A 24,903-nucleotide genomic window follows, 5' to 3' on the forward strand; every position below is an offset into this window, starting at 1 on the left:
AAAGGGAACCCTGGGTGGCGCAGCGGTTTAGCGCCTGCCTTTGGCCCAGGGCGCAATCCTGGAGACCCGGGATCGAATCCCACGTCGGGCTCCCAGTGCATGGAGTCTGCTTCTCCCTCTGCCTGTGTCTCTGCCTCTCTCGCTCTCTCTCTCTCTCTCTCTCTGTGACTATCATAAATAAATAAAAATTTAAAAAAAAAATAAAAAAAAAAAAGAATTGCACCCAAAAGCATAAGATACCTAGGCATAAACCTAACCAAAGAGGTAAAGGATCTATACCCTAAAAACTACAGAACACTTCTGAAAGAAATTGAGGAAGACACAAAGAGATGGAAAAATATTCCATACTCATGGATTGGAAGAATTAATATGTGAAAATGTCTATGCTACCCAGGGCAATTTACACGTTCAATGAAATCCCTATCAAAATACCATGGACTTTCTTCAGAGAGTTGGAACAAATAATCTTAAGATTTGTTTGGAATCGGAAAAGACCCCGAATACCAGGAGAATACTGAAAAAGAAAACCAGAGCCGGGGGCATCACAATGCCGGAATTCAAGTTGTACTACAAAGCTGTGGTCATCAAGACAGTAGTACTGGCACAACAGTGACACAACAGACACACAGACCAATGGAAGAGAATACAGAACCCAGATATGGGCCCTCAACTCTATGGTCAAGTAACATTCGACAAAGGAGGAAAGACTATCCACTGGAAAAAAGACACTCTCTTCAATAAATGGTGCTGGGAAAACTGGACATCCACATGCAGAAGAATGAAACTAGACCACCCTCTTTCACCACACACAAAGATAAACTCAAAACGGATGAAAGATCTAAATATCAGACAAGAATCCACCAACATCCTAGAGGAGAACACAGGCAACACCCTTTTTGAACTTGACCACAGGAACTTCGTGCAAGATACATCTACGAAGGCAAGGGAAACAAAAGCAAAAATGAACAATTGGGACTTAATCAAGATAAAAGATAAAAAGCTTCTGCACATCAAAAGAAACAGTCAACAAAACTAAAAGACAACCTACAGAATGGGAAAAGATATATGCAAATGACATATCAGACAAAAGGTTAGTATCCAAGATCTATAAAGAACTTATTAAACTCAACAGCAAAGAAACAAACAATCCAATCATGAAATGGGCAAAAGACATGAACAGAAATTTCAGAGGAAGACATACACGTGGCCAACAAGCACAGGAGAAAATGCTCATCACTTGCCATCAGGGAAATACAAATCAAAAACACAATGAGATACCACCTCACACCAATGAGAATGGTGACAGGAAACACCAAATTTTGGAGAGGATGTGGAGAAAGGGGAACCCTCTTGCACTGTTGGTGGGAATGTGAACTGGTACATTCACTCTGGAAAACTGTGTGGAGGTTCCTCAAAGAGTTAAAAATAGAGCTGCCCTACGACCCAGCACTGCTGGGGATTTACCCCAAAGATACAGAAGCAGTGAAAAGCCGAGACACCTGCACCGCAATGTTTATATAGCAGCAATGTCCACAATAGCCAAACTGTGGAAGGAACCTTGGTGTCCATCAAAAGATGAATGGATAAAGAAGATGTGGTCTGTATATACAATGGAATATTACTCAGCCATTAGAAACAATGAATACCCACCATTCGCTTCAACGTGGATGAAACTAGAGGGTATTATGCTGAGTGAAGTAAGTCAATCGGAGAAGGACAATCATAATATGGTTTCACTCATATGAGGAATATAAAAAATAGTGAAAGGGATTATAGGGGAAAGGAGACAAAATGAGTGGGAAAAATCGGAGAGGGTGACAGAACATGAGAGATTCCTAACTGGGAAACGAACAAGGGGTAGGGGAAGGGGAGGTGGGCGGGGGGATGAGGTGACTGGGTGACAGGCACTGAGGGGGGCACTGGATGGGATGAGCACTGGGTGTTATACTCTATGTTGGCAAATCAAACTCCAATAAAAAATATACCTAAAAAAACCAATATGTATATCCACTGATGAACTATTATTTGTCAGGCACATATAGCATTTTACAAATAAAAGTCTTAAAATGAATTTGTGACATATTTGGATCCCTTGAAAAACGTTACCAAGAAATTAATCACAAGAAAAATAAATTCAGAAAGTGTTATTATTGTTCATGTTGAATTACTGAACATGATGTCTGAAAATATTTTAAAACATGTCCTGGTTTTGCAAAGTTATTTTTATAAATACTAAAATATGTGTTAAAGACTGAAGTCTAATGATGATGATATAAAAAATGGCAGATACAAATTAAGACAACTTTACCCCCAGTACTTATGCTTTAGGAGGTTCCTTGATTTAAGTACTTTCTAGTTATTTGGGCTTTTCGCCCCAGATGAACAAAAAGGAAAATTAAAGTTATTGATTAAAAATTTTTGCGTAACCTGAAGGATAACTAGATACTTATAACTATGATCTTTTCTACATATACAAAGGAAATGATCAAATTAAATTATAGGCCAGTTTAATATGGCCCATCACATTCATTCAACCTTTACTGATTATATTATAGACCAGACCCTACACTTTATATCACAGAAACAAAAATGAATATAGTCTATGTTCTCAAGCACAGAATACCAACTCCCATCTGGATGATGCAGATTTTGCTGTAGCTGCTTGCATCTTCAGTGTCAGAACTGAGATCCTGAGATCTTTCATAAGCCTTCCATAACTAGTAATATCTGTAGCCCAGGGAAGTTGAATCATTCTACATTGAGATGTTCAACCAATAAAAGCAAAAGAAGCCAGAAGAAACCAAGGAACAGAAAGTATATGAAAGAATGAAGGGAGAAGCAAAAAAAGGCTTTTTGGAAGAAAGCAGGAAGACGGAAAGGAAAAAAAAGAAAAGGGCATACAAATGGAGGAGAACATTATAAAAAAAAACACAAATACAGTTTCTGATGGATGGTTTTTCACTAATGTGTCTCCACAAATGTTCTAAAGCAAATTATGAAGCAGTTTAAGAAAAGTACATAAAGAATGTTTAAACCCAAACCAAACTTGCTTGCTTCAGCTTCCCAAGATCTCTCGCTATAGTCTGGCTGACCCACCTGCCAGGCAGCCTGGTACAGAGCACTTTCAGCAAAAGGTACGCCACAGTGATCCTGCAAAGCTAATACAGAATCCAACGAGAACCAGAAACAGATGTAGGCTTTTGTGCATCCCTGGCTCTCTATTCTCAACACTCTGCTTCTCTTGCTCCTGCTTCTACCACTTTTGGTTTGTCTCTTTTATGTTTAAAACATACAAGACAGAATAAGACTGATTTGCCAAGTCATCAAATATATAGGATACCCCTAAAAGGAAAACCTTTCATAACAGATCTCTTCATATGCCAATGTCCAGCTAGCGACTGACTGTCTTTTGTCAGGTTCTCCTGGGATTGGATATCAGGAACATGATACAAAAAGCATGTGTGCTAGGAACTACGCAGGGGACTGTGGTTGGAGCAGCCACCTAATTACTACACCTACTTGTGTAGTAATTTATTTTAAATATGAAAAAATAGGCTCAAAAGGATGCATATTACTAAGTGCTAGTATCAAAATCAAGACTTGGCCCTATGTCTTCTACATGGAAGTCCAGTGATTCTTAATCTTTTCCCCATCTAAACACACCTAGGCATACACAATCTTATCAGTGATTGTGGCTTATCACTCTGTGGAGTGAGGAAGGCAAGAAAGGTATGGAAGACTGAACCAGAATCTGGAGAAGGAGGATACTGGTAAAATGTGCACTTGAGAACACACAGGGGAAGAAGCAACATTGAAATCATGGGAAACATCAGTACTGCAGTTTCCTCTTCCACATCTTTATTATTTCTCCTTTTTTTCCTGATTTTATTTTTTGAACCCCAATTCTCTTTTATGCTCTTCACAGAAATGGGGAAAAGAAAATTGAATTTCAGTATAATTGTTTTATTTCTTTGATTCAAAGAGTATATTCCTCTTTCAGTTCCAATGATAATTCCCTTAGCTTAGTAACATTCAAATAAACAATTCAGGGCTTATTTTCCTACTTTTTCATCTGTGATATAATGTTCCTGAAAGTAAAACTCACATGGTAACCATCATTATAGATAAAAGAAGTTAAGCAACTATAGCACCAAAATAAGGTTCTTTGAAAAAATCACCTAGAGCATTTGGTGAAAATGGAACACTGATAGAGTTGAGTGAAAGTTCTCCTGCCTTGCTCTAATGGCCCCTCTTTACAAACTACTACTTAAATTTTTATTTATTAATGTGTAGCCAGAAGTTCTCTAAAAGTAATCCAATTATTTTCACAGTATGAGTTTCAGCTAATATTTGAAGTGAACATTTGCTCAAAAAACTTTCTAACAATGTTGCCAACTCAATTAAATGTAATAATAAAGGCAATAAAAGCATTTAAGGGGGCAATTCCCTAATTACACATATTTGACTTTGGAATATTATTCAGTGAAAAAAACACCTCCACTTTTATGCACACACTTAGCCCAACAGTTTCTTTTTACCTTGATTCTGTCCTGTCCTGGCCCCTCAGGCATTTGCCCAAATGTACTGCTAGGAACATTCCTCTTTCTCTCATCTCCAAAGAGCCATCATTCAATTCTGGTCTCCCCTGCCTCAGTGGTCCCATTGTAACCAAATTCAGTGAACAGCCTATCTTCTTGTGCTCCTCCCTCTCTTTACTTGCTTCCCTTCAGACTGACTTTAAACCTATAACAGAAATTGTCTTCTTACATATAAATGATGACAACCTCAGAGTCAGATTCAGAAGTTTCTCCCAACTGGCCTTTTTTCAAGCTTATCTCAGTTGTCAGTGGTCACAAGGAAAAAAAGGTTAATTATCTTGACTACTCAGAAACTTTTCTTCCTCATTCCTTATCTATGAAATCAGGATAACAACTGTCATACCTTCCAGGACTGTGGTGAGGATTACATGAGAAAAGACAAGTAAAGCATCCAGCATGAAGCTTGGCACGAAAAACTTAGGAGGCTCTCACCGTGTGGCCATTTGTAGTTAGTTCTTCTCTAACTCTGGTTCATTTTCAAAGTTGCACTCATTTCCTCATTGCTGTCTCCTCTATTCCTTTAGAGTGTCCTCTTTTCCCACTCTCCCTTCCCTCTGATTTTCCTCCATGAGCCCTTCTCTTACTATGCCTTTTTCCCTTTTGAGACTGCCTAATTGGACTGATAAAAACAACCTTTCTGAGGTATGTTCCACTCTACAATTTCTCCTTGTTCTGAAATACTCTGCACAATTTAACCAATTCAAACATGTCACTCTACTTCTTCTACTTCTCTAAAGAATTTTAATCTTCAGGATAAAATGTAAACTAATGACTTAAAACTTGACACCTTATTATCTGTTCTGTCCTGCTATTTCCTAAACTAGTATCACTCCTCTGGGGTAACTGGCAACCCAGCATCATTGGTAGAACTCTTACAACGTATCTATCCCAGGGACCCCATTCCTAACTAAGTTTCCTGTGCAATTCATCTATAAAATGCACTAACTTTTCAATTACCAGTCTTTCCCCAAGCTCTTGCATATGTTTATAATAACTCTTTGCTCTCAGTTCCTTATACAATGGCACTCTTTTTTTTTTTTTTCTAAATTAAACATCTTACATTAAGGCTAAACAAACAACATGGAAATACGGGATTCTTGTGAAAGAACTTCAGAAGCTTTTATTCTGATGCCTCAGTATAACAAAATATTGTGGCTACGATATCAAGACAATAGCCCAAAGGCTTGAATTTGCCATTAATTTATGGAAAACCAAAGGGGTTACAGAAGCAACTAAATGATGAGATTGCAATCTATGGTCGAAGATCATTTTAAGGACTAGCAAATGAACAAAGGAGTTATTTCTTTCTTCCCTGATCTACTGTTCTACTCTTTAGAGGTACAATATATTAGGGAAAAAATCACCGATTTAAAAATAATATCTGGGTTTAATTCTAATATTGCTTACCAATTTGCTCTGTGACTTGAGTCAAGTTATCACTATTGAGTCTCTACTGTCTCATTATGTAAAGAACTACTAAGATATCTCATTGGAATATTGTAGGGGCAATGGGTTCACTCACTCCTTCATTCATCACTGAACACCTACTTAGTACAAGGTATTGTGCTGGGCATGGTAGGGCACACAAAGACATGAGCACTGTCTAAACAGATCATAAATTTCTGGAGGACATTATGATATTAAGGTAGAATGCTATACACACCATTAGAGATGTTTGAGAAGTGGTTTGCCATTCAGCAAATAAAATAACTTCTAGGTAAAGGGAAAATCCAGGAAAGTTAGCTGTTGAGCCAAATCTGGAAACAGCATATAGAAGGGACACAATAAGAGCAAAGGTAGAGGGAATAATGGTGTGCTTGGGGAATGTTGAATAAAACAGATTGCTGGGGCGGGGAGGGGGGGAGAAGAACGGGCTGTTGGAAACATAGAATATATAAAGGATTCCTAGTGGAGAGCGAGATAGAGCTATGTATTAAGCTATAGTGAAATAAGACGATCTGACTGTAGTGTGTAAGATGAAGTGAAGTATGGGAACCAGAAGTCGAATACCGGTTAGGAGGCTAATGCAGTGGTCCAAGTGATAATGTGATCCCAAAGTATACAAAATGCAATTCATTACCACTAGTAAACTCTGTCTCCAGTAATACATTTTAAGCTTCTTAAGTGTACCAATGTGAGTAGTCTTTAGTACATAACTTATGTTCTAGGATGATATCATATATACTGTAGAAATACAATGAATAAGTAGTAAAATGCCTTTTTGTTGCCTTAAAATACATACCTCTTCTGTGGGAAGGGGTACATAATCAGTCTGTAGGAGTCTTGGAAATGAGAGGCCAGGTCCTGGCAGAGATACATTTGATAAACGTCTCTTTCTTACTCCACTACAGTTATTTGGAATCTTGAAAGCACATCGTTTGTGATAATTTAATCCACAGCCTAAATATATTTTAAAAGTAAAAATATAGATTAAAAAACTTTAATATATAATAAGCATGTTACATAAAAAATTGATGCTTCTTTTATTTATTTTCTCTGGCAGCAACAGTAATCCTAATTACGAACTTGGATGACAAGCTAAATGGGAGCCAAAAAACTCAATGCAAATTATTAGGCTCCACCCCAAACTGAATCAGAAAATCTGGGGATGGGTCCCAGCAAAGTATATTTTAACAAGTCCTCGAGGTGATTCTGACACATGGTAAAGTTTGAAAACAACTAGTTCAAAGCACTTCAGCAAACTGTGCACTGTTTACCAAACTCCTCCCATGACTTGTAAAAGTAATATGAAATCTGAATTTCAGTACTCGTAATTTATTTTATAGCTTGTTTATATAGCTTTCATGGCACAAGAGCAGTTGAGTAGTTGCGACAGAGACTATTAGCCAATAAAACTTAAAATATTCTGTAAATATTTTACAGAAGATACAGAAAATCTTCATTGACTCTCCACCTTAGAGTACTTAGAGGACTCAGAAATGTGCATCTGACTCCTACCCCCAGCAACTCTAATTCAGAACAACTAGATCTGTCCAATTCTAAGCTCTGGTTATCACCTACTCAGCAACCAATGATCTTATTCCTTCATTAATGATGAGAAAATGCAAATGCAAAATCCTATTTCAAATGATACAAAAACTTAGAACACATACCTTCACATTTCAGTCCTTGACGTACCAATCCCCAGAGCATCTCACCACAATAATCACAAAAAGTAGGAGCTTTATAAGAATGTACGTATAGAGTATGTGGACGAATCTGGAAATCTTCTACTGTGGCCAAAGCTTTTAAAAAGAAAAGTAGCAAAATAAAACCTGTATCTGTAATTGCAATGAGATTAAGAATGTTGATGTCAAAGTATACGAAATCTTTTTTTCTCTAAAAACTTCATTTATCATAAAAATAAACTGTTTTTGGCATTTAATATTGTGGTTTTCAAACTATTTTAGGAAGTTCATCAACTCCAAATAATTTGAGCTCCAAAAGTAGGTCTGTAGGTTGATATTTCAACCTCTAAAAGCATATTTACATACTGACAAGAACACAAATAGTTGGTAGGTTTATTCCTACAATTAGAAACTGTTTAACTTATAACACTGGGAAACATAACACTAAAGTTAAAAACAAACAAACAAACAAAAGGCAAAGAACCCCACATAAAACTGTGGAAACTGAGGAACTTAACCTTAATGGTAAACTCTCTGAATTCTAACTTAGGATCGCAGTTCATAAGCTGTCTGTTCTTGATAGTTAAGAAAAAGAGACACTCCTTCTCTTTGTGAGCAACTGAACACTAGTAGATACATATACCAGTAGATATCCTCTCACCTCCACCTGCAAGTCATTAGTGGATATCTTTGGCCTGATGAAGGGTCCAGGAGGAATGGGTATAAGTACTACCTCCAGGGAGGACAGGAGTGAAACTCTTCCGGAGTGGAGAGGAAGACAAGGATTGAGAAACGTATACATCTTGGAGTGGTAGTGCAGATGAATGATTAATGTAGGGACTAGATTAATGGAAAGGATCAAGGACTAAGGAAAGGTGTTGGTAGAGAGGATCTCAAGAACAGGCTGCAAAGATGAGTTTGAGAAGTAGAAAAAATGGTGGCAGAAGTCTGGACTCTTAGCTGGCTTTCCTTCCTTTCCCTCACTCTCTTTTCTCTCTCCCTCTCTCCTTTCCTGTCAAACAAGAAGTTCTGCAGGCCTACTAGGTACATTCTTTGTTCCTCTACATTCCTTGCCAACAATCCTGCCCATCTGCTGTTGGATGAGATCAGAAACAGAAGGAGCTAAGAACAACAAATGGCAAGAATGGGTGGGGGGGAAATGAGGGAGGTAAGAAAATGTGCACTTGAGAACACACAGGGGAAGAAGCAACATTGAAATCATGGGAAACATCAGTACTGCAGTTTCCTCTTCCACATCTTTATTATTTCTCCTTTTTTTCCTGATTTTATTTTTGAACCCCAATTCTCTTTTATGCTCTTCACAGAAATGGGGAAAAGGAAATTGAATTTCAGTATAATTGTTTTATTTCTTTGATTCAAAGAGTATATTCCTCTTTCAGTTCCAATGATAATTCCCTTAGCTTAGTAACATTCAAATAAACAATTCAGGGCTTATTTTCCTACTTTTTCATCTGTGATATAATGTTCCTGAAAGTAAAACTCACATGGTAACTATCATTATAGATAAAAGAAGTTAAGCAACTATAGTACCAAAAATAGGGTTCTTTGAAAAAAAAAAACAAAAGGCAACAAAATAAAAGAAGCTATTTGCTTACCTGAAAGAACAACTTCTACTAGGTCTCCTTCATGTATTTCATCTGCTGAGGTAATCAGCTGCAAAATATTTTCTGAGTTCATGTCATGGCGAAAGAGAAGAATTTTGTCATACATGCCAAAGAATCCACACTCTGGAAACTACACGAAAACAGCACTTTATCAGTATAGCCAAAGGCTTCTATTTTTGAGTAAATGTCTCAATCTTTTGAAAGAATTTTACACATAGTTCTTAGCCTAAAACTGTCTGCTAACAATTCTATTAATATCTAAAAGAGCAACCACGTATCCTTAATTTTCAGATTGAAAAAAAGAACAATAAACTTAAATTATCATCTTAAAGCATATATCTCTTAGAAGTATAGGATTTCTTTATTCAGTTATTGATGGAGAATATAATCTTGAACTTAACTGCTACTCTATATTACATAGCCTGAGATAAGCAGTCTTTCCTGTCCTCTAGACCGAGCTTCCTCCAAAGCTACTAGCCAAATTAAAATTAATTAAAATGAAATAAAATTAAAAGTTCAGCTCCTCTGTCACTCTAGCCACATTTCATGTGCCTAATCACCACCTTAACTACTGACTTGCCTATTATTTTGGACTATGCAGATATAGAACACTTTCATCATCACAGAAAACTCTACTGAATGATGCTCCTAGAAGATTAGTAATTCTCAAACTATAGTCACAGGAGTATCAATTCCAACATTTTTGACAAATGCACCTAGGGCTTCTAGCATTTATCTGATACTTTTTTTACTCTCTGTAATTACAAGTACATGATTTTTTATGGTAACTTTCTTTTTACTGTTTTGGGTTCTTAAGATTTATTTATTTGTGAGAGAGAGAGAAAGCGCATACAAGCGGGAGAACCAGACAGAGGAGGAGAGAAAAATCTCAATCAGATTCTGAACCATGGAGCCTGACACAGAGCTCAATCCCAGAACCCTGAGATCATTACCTGAGCCAAAATCAAGAGTCAAATGCTTAACTGACTACATCACCCAGGTGCCCCGGTAACTTTCTTTTTAAAAAACCTTTGACCAGAGCAGAAGATTTGCAGATCTGTTCACATGCTCTATATATATTATTTCAAGGCTTCTACACTTTGTGACTACAGAGCTGACACTTTTGGTGTCATACAAAGGACTACAATATGCAGGCATGAGCTCTAAAAGTTTTTACAGTTAATAAAGTTATTTAAGAGAAAATTTTAAGTACTGGCCTTACAAAATTAATTTCTAAATCAAAACCAAGACCATCTTCTTCTAAAGTACCAGTGCCTTGAGAAATACTGCTGTAGGTATTTCAAATTTCTTTTATCTCAGAATTGTATATCCTCATTGACTTAATTGGCTCCTAAGAGAATATCCTTTAATGTACTACTATACAGCATGTCACTGGCCTGCACTGAATGGCTTGATATGTATGTCACACTAAATTGTAACTGCGTTTATTGCAGGGATGTTGCTGAGGATATGGTTCACCTACTTCATATGGTAGCCCTTCTTTGTGAGGACTCAAAAGAAATCTCTCTGGTTGGTATTATGATATGAACAATTTGATCATGCAACTACTTACTCATGTATTCTTTTTACCCACTGGAAAAAACAGCAAAATTTGTGGCCCACTCCCAACATGAATCTAGGATCTTATAGCATGTGTTTTAGGTGGAAATGCCTTATCTTCTGAATTTAATGTTTCCATTAAAAATTCATACACACACACACACACACACACACGCATATATATATAAAAACGTCTAAATTTTATTGGAAAATATTAAATTAAAAAATGAAAACAATGACTTAATTAGAAATTGGAGTTGAATTTTTAAACCTGAATAATGAAAAATACAGAAATATTTAGAATTTTTTATATTAATTCTACTTTCAGTTGAGTTATTAATAACACAAAAAACCACAAAACTTTATAATATGCTTTAAAGATATATCTAACAGTATAATAATTTTCAATTGAAAAGTAAAATATAGGGATCCCTGGGTGGCACAGCGGTTTAGCGCCTGCCTTTGGCCCAGGGCGCGATCCTGGAGACCCGGGATCGAGTCCCACGTCGGCTCCCAGTGCATGGAGCCTGCTTCTCCCTCTGCCTATGTCTCTGCCTCTCTCTCTCTCTCTCTGTCTCTCTCTGTGTGACTATTATAAATAAAAATTTAAAAAAAGTAAAATATAGAATAAAAAATGTATTTTTATTACATTTTAATGCTTGAAATTAAAATTTTATAAAATTTTATTATCAAATTAGAAAACATCTAATAGGAGTAAAAAGTCTCCATAAATTAGTTGCAACAGTTTTTTAGTATTAATAAAAAAAGATTCCATATTCCATCCTGGAATACCTGGGGCTCAGTCAGTTAAGCATCTGGTCACAAGCCCCTTGTTGGGCTCCCTGCTCAGTAGGAGTTTGCTTCTCCTCCCTCTGCCCCTCCCCCCTGCTCGTGCATACTCTCTCTCAAATAAATAAAATCTTAAAAATATATATTTGTATGAATAAAACTCATTTTTAAAGTTCCACATTTTTTTTGCATGTCTTCTAAGTGCAAGGGATTGGTCCCATGGTTTGTAAAGTAAAGCCGCCCTCCCCTCCCCAGGATCTTATAATCTATTAGGAAGATGGAAATCAAACAAAATATAACATGCTAAGGGAAATGCCAAAATTGAAAAACAGATAAAATTCTAGAAGAGGGGAAAAAAACTGTAATTAGGAATGTGGAATATCACTTTAACATTGATAACTGAAGAGAATCATAAAAAGAGAAGCAAGGTTTCCATGGGCAAAAAGTGAAAGTGAAAGTATAAAGGTTGAAGTGGAGAAAATACATAAATACATTAATGGGAGAAAGTTAAGTGGACCTCTATGACTGAAGAATGAGAGGAGGGCTGAGTAGAAAGAAGGCAAAAATGCACAGAGGAGCCCCATGGGCTCAGTCAACAGAATGGGGTTCAGGCTTTGCCACCTACTAACTATAGCAGCTCATTAGATAAGCTGCTTAACCTCCCTATGCTGTTTCTTGTCTATAAATTTGGAGTGACAGGAGTACTGGCTTTATAGGACTCTGGCCAAAATTAAATTACTTGATACTCTAAAATAGTAGTGTCATAAGTAAATACTAGTGGTTCTTATTATCTTACATCTAAGGGGGGAGAGACGAAAAGAATCCCAGAGAAAGGCAGTGAGTGACATGGTCAAATCTGCATCTTAAAAGCATAATGCTGATGTGTAGTAGGGACTAGAACAGGAAGAGACTAGAGCAAGCTCCTAAAAAAGGCTGCAGCTATTGGTCAGGAAAGAGGTAGCAGGGTCTGGATTATTCAGTAAGAAAATGTAAAGCAAGACAACAAGGAATAATTATCTCTCAAATCTATCTTTGGTAAATTACATGGATCATTAGTATTGTTTTGACCAAACCAGGAGTCCCAATAACTAAAGAGCTAAACAAATATATTAATGAGAAGAAAAACATTAAAAAACATGTGGCTTAGAAAAAAAATACATATTAAGTAATCTTCTTGATAAACACATGACCTAGTGAATTCATACTGGCATTAAGAAACTGAAGAGCAAATATAAAGAATGATAGGGAGTACTAAGAATATTTACTTAAAATAAGCATTTGTGTACCAGGCTGGAAAACCCTCAGTGATGATAAAGAAGTAATTTTCCAATCTAGCAAATGTTTACATAAACTATATTCATCTATAGGTTGAGAAATACATAGTTTCAAGAGGGGAAAAATGTACTAAATATCTTGTAAAAAACAGATTTCTGGGGATCCCTAGGTGGCGCAGCGGTTTGGCGCCTGCCTTCGGCCTAGGGCGCGATCCTGGAGACCCGGGATCGAATCCCACATCGGGCTCCCGGTGCATGGAGCCTGCTTCTCCCTCTGCCTGTGTCTCTGCCTCTCTCTCTCTCTCTCTCTCTCTCTCTCTCTCTCTCTCTGTGACTATCATAAATAAATAAAAATTAAAAAAAAAAAACAGATTTCTGCTATTCACAATTATGATTTATAAGTGTGATTTGGTAGGATATTTAGGAATCATCTGAAATTGAGAGCACAAAATGAAGCAACAGAAAATAGGGTCTGAAAAAAAAAAAGCAAAGGAGTATTAAGTATTGCCATCTAACATCAGAGAAGAACTAAAGCCAAGTTTTAAAAACATTATGAAGTCTTAAGGCATGGGCATATTAAAAATAAACATCTAAAAAAAAGAGGGCAGCCCCAGTGGCTTAGTGGTTTAGCCCCGCCTTCAGTCCAGGGCGTGATCCTGGAGATCCAGGATCAAGTCTCACATCGGGCTCCCTGCGTGGAGCCTGCTTCTCCCTCTGCCTGTGTCTCTGCCTCTCTTTCTCTGTGTCTCTCACGAATAAATTTAAAAAACAAAAAAACAACAACAACAAAAAAAACAAAGGAAATAAATGAGCACACACTTTGAAAGATCTAAACAATTATACTGAGAAAAACCCCCACAAAAAACAAAAAAGCAAAACCATGTTAATTATTTCAATATATAGGTCATAATCTTTAAAAATTCAGAGGGGCACCTCAGTGGCTCATTCGGTTATGCATCTGCCTTCAGCTCAGGTAATCTCAGCTGAAGAGATCAGGATCCTGGGATCAAGTGCTGCATAGGGCTGCATAGGGCTCCCTGCTCAGCGAGAAGTCTGCTTCTCCCTCTTCCTCTCCTACCTCTCTACCCCCCTGCTTGTGCTCTCTCTCTCAAATAAAACGAAATCTTTTTTAAAAAATTCAGAAATAAGATTTTCAAGCAGGAATCATTCTTAAGCCATATCTCAACTCTAGTGTATAGAATCACCTTAAAAAATGATACTAAGGCTCTCTTCCCAGGTTTATGGTTAAGCTCTGTGGAGTAAGACATGGACACCTGAATTACAAGTTTACTTTTATATAATTCAGTATGTTTATTATACATATTGTTTGAAAAACAGACTATTTTTAAAAACAATTTTTGAGTTACAGAAAAATTGAGACAATAGTACATAGAGATCCCATATAGCCCACACCTAGTTTCCCCTATTATTAATATATTAATATATTAATAAGGTAATTACAGTTAGTGAACTAATACTGATACATTATCATTAACTAAAGTACTTTATTTAGATTTTCCTTAGCTTTTACTCAATTACCTTTTTCTGTCCCAGGATCCCACAGAATACTTACCTTTAACTGTCATGTCTCTTTGTCATGGCCTCTTTTGGCTGTAACAGTGTTTTCTCAGACTTCGCTGGGTTCTAATGACCTTGACTAAACACCAGGTATTGTGTAGAATGCCCCACCATTAAAATCTAATTGATGTTTTTGTCATTGTATTGGAGATATGGGTTTTGGGGAAGAAGAGGTAAAGTGTCGTTCTCATCACATCATATTTAGTGTACCTAAACCCAACAGGATTTGTTGTTATTTATGTAGACCTTGATTATCTAGCTAAGGTAGCATTTGTCAGGTTTCTCACTGCAAAGCTATTCCATTTGAGCCTCTAATACAGTACCCTCTGGAAGTCAGTCACTATGTGCAGCCCACTTTTTTTTTTTTTTTAAAGATTTTATTTATTTGAGAAAGAGATACCACACATGCATGTCCATGAGCAGAGGTTGAGGAGAAGCAAGCAGGGCAGAGGCTCCATGCTGAGCACAGATCATGACACCACAACCCCAAGATCATGACCCTAGCCGAACCCAAGAGTTATATACTCAACCAAAGAAGCCACCCAGGCACCCCTGTGCAGCCCACTCTTAAGGAATGGTGAGTTAATGTTCCTTCTCCTTGAAGGCAGAATATCTATATAAATTATGTGGAATTCTTCTGCATGTGAGATTGATCTATTTTCCCCCATTTGTTTACTCATCCATTTATACACACATGTATATTCACAGATAACTTATTAATATTTTGGGATATAATATACACTTTTTAAAACTAGGCAATTTACTCACATGGCTCAAAATTTTTAAAGTATAAAAGAATACAGTGCAAAATCTATGCTGGAGTTGCCCAATTATCCCTGCCACAGTCAATAATGTTGCCAGTTTTCCTTAGTATCCTTCTGAAGACATTTTGTACCTAATTCTTTTTTTTTTTTTTACACAATTGTATACTTTTATTTTACTAGTTCCCTACTGATGTGATATGGGTCCAGGAAAAAAACAAAGGCCAACTGCTTTGAATTCAAATCCTGATCCATTTCACTTACTCAATGTATAAATGTGACACACTTGCTTAACCTCAAGTTTCTGTATCCCCTACTTCATAAGGTGGTCATGAGAATTAAATGAGTACACCTAAAGAGCTTAAAACTCCTAATCCATTTTGGGCGCTATATAAATCTTAGCTATTGTTTCAAATCTTTTGTTATTACAAACATCCAATATATAATCTTATATATGTATCTCTTTCCACTTTTTGAGTATATGAATAAGATTACTTCCTAGAAGTAGATTTGCTAGGTCAAAGAATACACACATTTGACACTTTTTTTTTTTTAATTTTTTTTAGAGAGAGCACGTGCATGCGGGTGAGAGGGTGGGGGGAAGAAGCAGGAGGAGAGGAAGAAAGACAATCTTAAGCAGGCTCCACACCCAGCATGGATGAGCCCAACATGAGGCTTGATATCACGACCCTGAGACTGTGACCTGAGCCAAAATCGTAAGTCAGACACTTAACCGACTGGGCCACCCAGGCACCCCTTGACATTTTTAGATATTGCCAAAATGTTTTTATAGAGACCATACCAATTTATGTTTCTGTAAGCAATAATGAGTACTTATTTTTTCCACATCCTATTTTATACTATTAGTCAGCTTATGTTACATTAATAAAATATCATAAATGGAGTTTCTGACACAAATTTATTTTCTCAGATTGCAGGAGGCTAGACTCCTGAGATCAGGGTATTAGCATGGTAAAGTTCTTAGGAGGCCTCTTCCTGATTTGCAGACAGCCTTCTCTCACTGAGTGCTCAGATAACCTCACCTCCAAAAATGCACATGGGAGGAGAGAAAGACTCTCTCTTCCACTTCTTATAAAGCCACCAATCCTATCAGACTAGAACCCTCTGACTTCATTTAACCTTAATTACTTCCTAAAAGTCCTACCTCTAAAGTCACACTGAATGAGAGTTAAGGCTTCAATATATGGATGTGAGGGGTGGGGAGGAAACACACAATTTAGTTCTTAATGAATCTGTTAATGTTAGGTAAAAAATGGTATTTCAGTATAGTTTTAATTACATGAATTTGAACATTTTTACATGCATACAGGTCATCTGTATTTCCTTTTCTATACATTAGTTATTCATATTCTTTGAGCATTTTTAATGGATTAACAGATCTTTAAAACTCCAAATGTAACCATTCCTCAAAATAGTTCTCATACGTAGGAAATCCTTAATAAGTCCTCAACAACATATCAAAAAACACAAAAAACCCTGTATATTTAATAGCATATATGTTGAATTTCTCAAAACGATATGATGCCAATAAGACATCCTATACAGAAAAAGCTTTACCAAAATAATAGCTTTATTTAAGCCAGACTCCAGTAGAAAGGAACAAAAGAACTTTTTTCCCTTTCAAAGTTGTATAATTTTAAGAGGAAGATATTCTAGCAAACTAATGAAAATCAATTTTTTAAAAGATGTTATTTATTTATTTATTCATGAGAGACACACACACACACAGAGGCAGAGATACAACAGGCAGAGGGAGCAGCAGGCTCCATGCAGGGAGCCCAATTGCGACTCGATCCTGGTACTCAGGATCATACTGAGCCAAAAGCAGATAGTCAACCACTAAGCCACCCAGGCGTCCCTGAAAATCAACTCTTGATTACATTTATAAATTCACAATTTTCATTGGACTCTTTTCTCTTTACCATCCAGAACGCAAGTCTTAGCTAATAAAATGGTATGACACTTTCTAAGCATTCTACTTGCATGGGAAAGAAAGTCATTTGTGATAGGGAACAAAATTAGAAGAGCAGCAGAGGTGATAACACACTTAGTAACTGTCATAACTGTCACTGGCTATTTATTTAGCTTATTCCTAAACTAGGGCTCTTAATCAAGGTAATTTTGTTCTCCAGAAGGTATACGGTGATGTCTTGAGACACTGGGATTGTTACAATGTAGGTACTGGCATCTAGTGGGTAGAGGCCAGGGATGCTGTTAAACATCCTATGATGCATAGGATACTGCACAGAACAAAGAATTATCCAGCCTAAAATGTTGACAGTGCTGAAGAGAAACCCTACTCTGGAGAATAAAGGGGTCAAGAATATAGAGACTGAAAATATGGAAGGAAGTTGACAAAGAAACCTACATATGCCCATATTTCCTTCCCTGGCCTACCTCAGTCTTGATTAAAAGAAGAAAAGAGGAAATGAAAGAAACAGCAAAAGAGCTAAGCAAGGTAGAACCAAATAGGCCTTTAATTTGGCCTCATTCCAAATTCCCCCAGGCTTTTCTACACTTGCTCTCTACAGACTGTGCAAACGACTCCTCTTGACTCTGCAAAATGAAGTCTTTTCCCAGTCCACATAGGAGAGGAATGGAATTTCATCCTAAATTATCAAATGCTCACCCCTTCCTTTTTTTTTTTTTTTTAATTTTTTATTTATTTATGATAGTCATACAGAGAGAAAGAGAGAGAGCCAGAGACACAGGCAGAGGGAGAAGCAGGCTCCATGCACGGGGAGCCCGACGTGGGATTCAATCCCGGGTCTCCAGGATCACGCCCTGGGCCAAAGGCAGGCGCCAAACCGCTGCGCCACCCAGGGATCCCTGCTCACCCCTTCCTTATGCATCGCTACTCTCTTTGCCCACTTTACATTCCGCATGTCTTTATTTTTACTATAAAGATGGCTCCAATAACAAAAAACAGCATCTTTCTATACCCATCTTAGGAAATTACTTTTGATGGTATTAACACTTGTTTGTAATTAAAAAGTTCCAATACTTAAAAATAAAATTCCTTCAAGCAATACTATATTTTGAGAGTTATTTAAAATGAACAGTTTAAAGTTCATGTCATAAAAATCGCATCAGTAAAATGTTAGATGAGGTAAGTTTTCAAGTTTTTAATTCTTCTTTGTTAAATACAATTTTTACACATTAACACGGCTTCAGAATTTAACATTATCTGAACAAAAATTTATTACTGTATACTTTTTAAAGAACTATGGTTTTTCTAGGTGCGATGGGAACCACTGGAGGGTTTCAATGCATATCTAATTTTAAAAAGTTTACAGTAGGGATCCCTGGATGGCGCAGCGGTTTGGTGCCTGCCTTTGGCCCAGGGCGCGATCCTGGAGACCCGGGATCGAATCCCACATCAGGCTCCCGGTGCATGGAGCCTGCTTCTCCCTCTGCCTGTGTCTCTGCCTCATTCTCTCTCTCTCTCTCTCTCTGTGACTATCACAAATAAATAAAAATTTAAAAAAATAAAAAAATAAAAAGTTTACAGTGAAATATAATGAGTAAAATGCAATAATCTTAATGAGAATACGGAACTACACACATGTACATACACCCATGTAACTACCACCCAGGTCAAGATATAGAACATTCTTAGCGCCACAGGTTTCTTTATATTCACTTAATTTGAGAAGTTGAATACTTAAGTAATTTTAAAATTTGATGTCAAGTAAATCATAGTAAGTAATGATAAACCAGATCCTAGTAAGTTCCACAAGGGCGAGGGAACTCTCTTTTCCTGCTCCCTACTCAATGTCCAGTACCTAGAATTTAATATTTAACTTAAAAAAAGCTGAAAAAAGCTGCTGACTACAGAGCAAAGGGAACTAATTTAACACTAATAAAATTCCCAGAAACAAATATGCTATTTAAGTATGTCGTTGAAGAGAAGGATTTCAATGACTATTTCTATATACAGAGAGAAGGCACTACAGTCTAGATGAGTCAATAAGAAAATTATGCAGTGTGGACTCTGAATTTATTCTTAACTTTCATCATTAATCTTCAATTTAGGATTTTCTGGATATGACACACTAGAGGAGCTGCTTCATTTAACACCATTTCTCTTTTGACACAAACCAGAGTAATCTTTTTTCATTTCCTTTTTTCCTTGTTTTGCTATTAGTTCTATTTATCTTTAATTCAAACTTTCGGGAACTTTCCATTCTAGCCAACATCTTTACCTGAATATCCAGCAAAATTGAAAAAAAAAAAAAAATCTTTCTTCCAGTTTGAGCCTCCAGATTAGTAATGGCATTATTTTGCCAAGACAAAAAAAAAAAAAAAAAAATGTAGTGTAAAGAGTAGGACGTCACCTAGCCACTGCAATACAGCTGTAGTAGAAAGAAAGGGGCAGGAAAAAAAAAAAAAAAAAACAACCAGCACAGAACGACAACTGATTTCCAGAAAACAAAAGGCACAGCTGGGGTTTTAGGTCTACTTTAGCAAGCAGAAAATTATACCCAATCCACGCCTGCAGAAACAATGTATTCACTTGACAAGGAGATCAAAATCACTCCTAAACTAGAATACAGAAGCAAAAATTCTTCAGGTCTAGTGTCATGTAAATGGTCAAAACTGAAAACAAATGTTTTAAATCAGCTAAAAGCAGAGAGTTTGCTTTAGTTAAGAGTCATTTCAACTTCAGTAAACACTATTACAGTTTAAAATGAATTGCTGTTGGCCGATTTCCTTTATTACTCCAATTACATCTATTATGTTCATTCAACAAATTAACACAATACAGTGGTAGCATCATAGTACTATTTTCTAAGCTCCTTGGCAGTATGAAATCAAGAACGTGAGGAACTAACATCCACTGAGAGTAGTTAATACGCACCAGGCATCATGGAAAGGACTTGACATAGGCTAATCCCATTCCTCTGATAAACACTTGATCTCAAATTTTTATAGCTTGTCATATACTAAACACTAAAATCAAAAGGCATGAATAAAGCGATGTCAGTGTATAGAAACAATGATATTTATTAAAATTTTAAGAACACTACATGATCAGTGATCTTTCCAGATAATAGAGATTTTAAAACTATGAGTATTACTATTCTGAGGGAATGAATTATGTGACAAACACTGCATTAAGAGCTTTACATTAAAAATAATAATTAATAATAATAATAATAATAATAAAGAGCTTTACATTTTATCACCAAATTTTTTTAATGAAGGTAGAAATCATGATCCCAGCTTTGCAAGTGAAAATCTGGAGTGACCTGAAAAGGGTCTATAATCACAAAACAAATGGAAGAATCAAAATCTCCACCTGCATATGTCTTTGGCATTAGAACCCTGCTACCTCTTTCTTGGATTATTCTCTTGTTTAAAAAACATACGCTAATAACAGAAGAGTAGCAGTACAGGCTTAATCACTAATACAATTTTGACATTGGGAATCTATGCACAATCACTCTAAGATAGGCAAAGCTTTTGGTCTGTCCCTTCAGTTTTGATTTGCTCCCTGTAATCTGACTCTTTGGTAGTAGCCTCCCAGCAGAGATCTAGTTTCTGTTTGGCTCAACTTCAATTCTACAGATGCTCAGACTTGTCTGCCTTCTCAGTTCTGGTAGCCAGTTTCACTAGTTCTTTCAGTTTCATCAGTTTTAAGCATTCTCTTCAACCTATAAACTTCTAGAAGGAAGAGATTCTGTTTGTTGCTAAGTCTGCTTTATAAGCCAATATATATATAAAGGAATCTACCATGTAAGTCTAAAATTTTACATCCATTCCTGAAACTAATATACATTGTATGTCAGCTATACTTCAATAAAAATTAAAATTTACATTAACTATATCCATACTCACAACAGAAACCATGTATTCTAAACTTAAAACAAACATGTCTAAGCCGAACTAGAAATCCTATTTGAAAGCTCTCAAACTATAGGTCACATCTTGAACATACACTACTAGTGTTTGGGACCAGATTATTCTTTGTTGTGGGAGGCTCTCTGGAGCACTGCAGTAGCATCCCTGCCCTCTACCCACTAGATGCCAGTAGCACTCCCTCTCTCCCCAGCAGTGACAATCAAAAAAAAAAAAAAAAAAGTCTCCAGAAATTGCTAAATGTTGACAGGGATCAATCATAAGCACTCTGGTTGAGAACCACTTGTTTAATTTAATCTTATACATTAAGATTAGATAGTGGAGCTATAATATTTGCCAATTAAACAATGCTAACCTACATTCTTACAAGGAAAAAGTTCACTGGTGTTCTCAGAGTGAATAATATTAGGTATTTCAAGAAGCTGGCCTTTTGCACAATCCCAGGAAGAAAGAGTTCTTTGAACTAAATAACTGAAAATGTAGTTGGAACAGCACAACTAAAGTACCAATACATGAAACAGAATGGAAAAGAATACTCATGCTTACCTGCTTCTTTCTTTTTATAAATCATTTCATTTCATCCGTAAAGATGAACTACCACCATAGATTATCTGCAGTATTGTTTTCAGCAGTAAAAGGAAGTAGAATGTGTCCTTTAAGAAATGTCTACTAAAGCATTTGGGGGGGACAGAAAGATGAGTAAGACAGAACTAATCTCAATGCAATATAAATGTTGGAAGTATTTCAAATCTTCAAGAAAAGGAAGCTAAATTTTTGGTTTATGTTAAAGACAACAACAACAAAAGAAACTCCACCCAATTCACCCTCAGGATGTGTCATGAAATTGGACTGCATTCAAAAAGTGACCACTTTTGGTCATATCCCAGTTTTAAGCAAAACTCAACTATAAATGGTTTGTTAGATATTTTCTTTTTTTTGTTTTTGTTTAAAGATTTTATTTATTTATTCATGAGAGAGACAGAGAGAGAGAGGCAGAGACACAGGCAGAGAGAAGCAGGCTCCATGCAGGGAGCCCGATATAGAACTCAATCCTGAGACCCCAGGATCACACCCCAGCCGAAGGCAGATGCTCAACCGCTGAGCCACCCAGGCGTCCCCTGTTAGATATTTTCTTAAAAAAAACTCAGCTTATGTTTTGTATTATCTGTTAAAATTCAATCCCATTTTTAGCTTATTATAAACCTGAAATCTTTGACTGTTCTCTATTTCTATGAAGTTTTACCATATCCTTATCTATGCTGGAAATATCAATTTCATTTTTCCCCTAATTGAACACCATTCCTAGTCTGTATTTATTACTACTATTTTGAACATTTCCCCACATGCCTGTTTACTAATTTGTTTAATATTTTTATGAAATATACTTTTAAATCATTTGATTAAATATTCGGAGATCAGTGTTTTCTTATCAATACAAGAGCTCTTTACAGTATAAAGACATTAACAATATATAATACTTGTGTAGTATTTCCTCAATCTTATTTTTATTTTTACATATGTAAATATTTTAATTTTCAGTACTCAAATCTCTAAACTGTTCTTTTCCCTTGTGCTTCCTTTTCCTGTTATGAAAGTGATATATCCTACTCCCTATAAGTTTGGTAAATATTTAATTCCATTTAATTCTCATATGCCTTTGATCTGAGTTCTCATATTTAACCGTAATTCCTCTGAAATTTAACCTGGTGTCAGATATTAAGTGGAGGTCTATGTTAATACTCCTCTCATTGCCTAACTTGTTTTCTAAACTCCACTTCTGAAAAATGATTCCTTTTTATTTCTCATACCTCTTTAGTCAAATACCTAAAAGGTACTATGCATCTATTACTATTCACATAGTATATAGTTTCCATTATTGTAGCTTTTTATTCTCTCCCTTTCTCTTATTTTTCAGACTTTTAACTTTATGCTTTTTGGCTTTTTGTCTCAGGTAAACTTTAGAAAAATATTGTTAGGATAAAAAGAATCCCCATAAAATCTTGAATGGAAAACATAATTTAATTGGCAACTAAAAATAGTATATATACTATCAGTCTTCCTTTTTCAGGAATACGAAAATACATATCTCTCACAAAGTCTTTTAAATATTTCACAAAATTTAAAATTTTATTTATATCTGGATTCATCCATTTCTTAAGACAGTTATCAATAGATACTTTCATCATTTTTTTTCCTAATGGAGATATTAATGTACTCTTGGTTGGTTTTCATGTCCTTCTATTGATATCAAAAATCTTACAGTTTCATTTAACCATCCTTATGCCTTTATAGTTGCTCTACAGGCTCCTTCTGGCAGTTTAATTCTTGGGAATGTGCATATGGTGCAGGAATATCTCAATTCCATATATTAGATATAATGGTCCAAGGGCATAGAAACAAAAAAGCATGTTTAACTCAATGCTCAATAACAGTAACTAGGGCGCCTGGGTGGCTCAGTGGTTGAGTACCTGCTTTTGGCTCAGACTGAGATCCTGGGGTCCCAGGATTCAGTCCTGCATCCGGCTCCCCACATGAAGCCTGTTTCTCCCTCTGCCTATGTCTCTGCCTCTCCATCTGTGTCTCTCATGAATGAATAAACTTGTAAACATCTTTAAAAAATAACAGTAACTAGTTAAATCAGCTGAACTAAAATTATGATTCTGAAGTCACATCTGTAATCATCATTAATCTAAAGGATCATATAACTACATCATCCCCTGAGGAATATACTACAATTATTCCAAGACAAAATCAATTTAGAAGCTAAAGAATGCACATGAAATAGACACATGTGGCCCAAATAAACAATTAAACCACAGAATTAATATACCATTAACCTCTGATTTTCTGCACGAATAAAAAGAACGTTCGTAGAGCTAACAGAAAATTGTGAATAATTTACCTATACAGATTAAGAAACAACTCAGTTGTCTTCTACATAGCAGAAAATAGATTATGACACGTATATATTCTGTAAAGTACAAAAGCAAAACATAAACTTAACTGGTAGTGGCTTTCACTTGCTTCTGGATCACCACTAATTTCCAGTAAACTCCCAACAGAAACGGGTTCCCTAAGTATGTGTGGCTAAAGTTTTGTCTTTTCAGTTTAAAAACCACTAAAGTCAGACTCATAATAACATTACTAAGCTAACGTTGTGAGATTGCTATGTGCTATGTTTTGGACTAAGCAAAATGTATCATTTAATATACATACTGGCAAGTGGTAGAGATAAACACAAATTTGACCCCAAAATTCATGTTTTTAATAACCATGGTTTTAAAAACCATAGCCATGTTTCATAGGAGTTTTTTATATTTATTCAACCGAAAACTATTTGCTGAACACTTACTGTGCACATGTCTGACCTCACAGAGCTTACAGTTTTATGGTGGCTACACTCAAGTAAAAGAACAATTACAATCAATATAATTAAAGTTTAAATATAAGTTTGTCCAGGAATGAAGAGCACAGCACATGGTAATTAAAATGGATATATATATAAAATGTTATGTTTTACTATTCTCATGATCTCCATAAAAGGCAACTTATGATTTAAGGTGCTGAAAGAAAAATGATGGTGGGATGGTAAATGCAATTACCATGAATAGAATAGAAATCACCATGAATTTCTAGCTCACATAAAATTTAGAGCACTACTAGGAAGCACAATCATACAGCTTTATTCATTTACCCATGGGGAAAGA

At 36.1% G+C, this 24,903-nt stretch overlaps 1 protein-coding gene across 1 annotated transcript in view; it reads right to left on the reverse strand.

Annotated features, from left to right (window-relative positions):
* PRKD3 (protein kinase D3) overlaps positions 1 to 24,903 on the reverse strand; it is an 88,464-nt gene that overhangs the window by 37,805 nt on the left and 25,756 nt on the right. The window contains exons 3-5 of the mRNA XM_038561275.1: positions 9,343 to 9,481; positions 7,712 to 7,843; positions 6,841 to 6,998 (exon numbers count right to left, since the gene is read on the reverse strand). Coding sequence (XP_038417203.1) covers positions 6,841 to 6,998; positions 7,712 to 7,843; positions 9,343 to 9,481 — 429 coding nt within the window. The remainder of the gene's footprint in view (positions 1 to 6,840; positions 6,999 to 7,711; positions 7,844 to 9,342; positions 9,482 to 24,903) is intronic.

The sequence above is a fragment of the Canis lupus genome, chromosome 17 (assembly GCF_011100685.1).
Source record: "Canis lupus familiaris isolate Mischka breed German Shepherd chromosome 17, alternate assembly UU_Cfam_GSD_1.0, whole genome shotgun sequence".
NCBI classification, from domain to species: domain Eukaryota; kingdom Metazoa; phylum Chordata; class Mammalia; order Carnivora; family Canidae; genus Canis; species Canis lupus.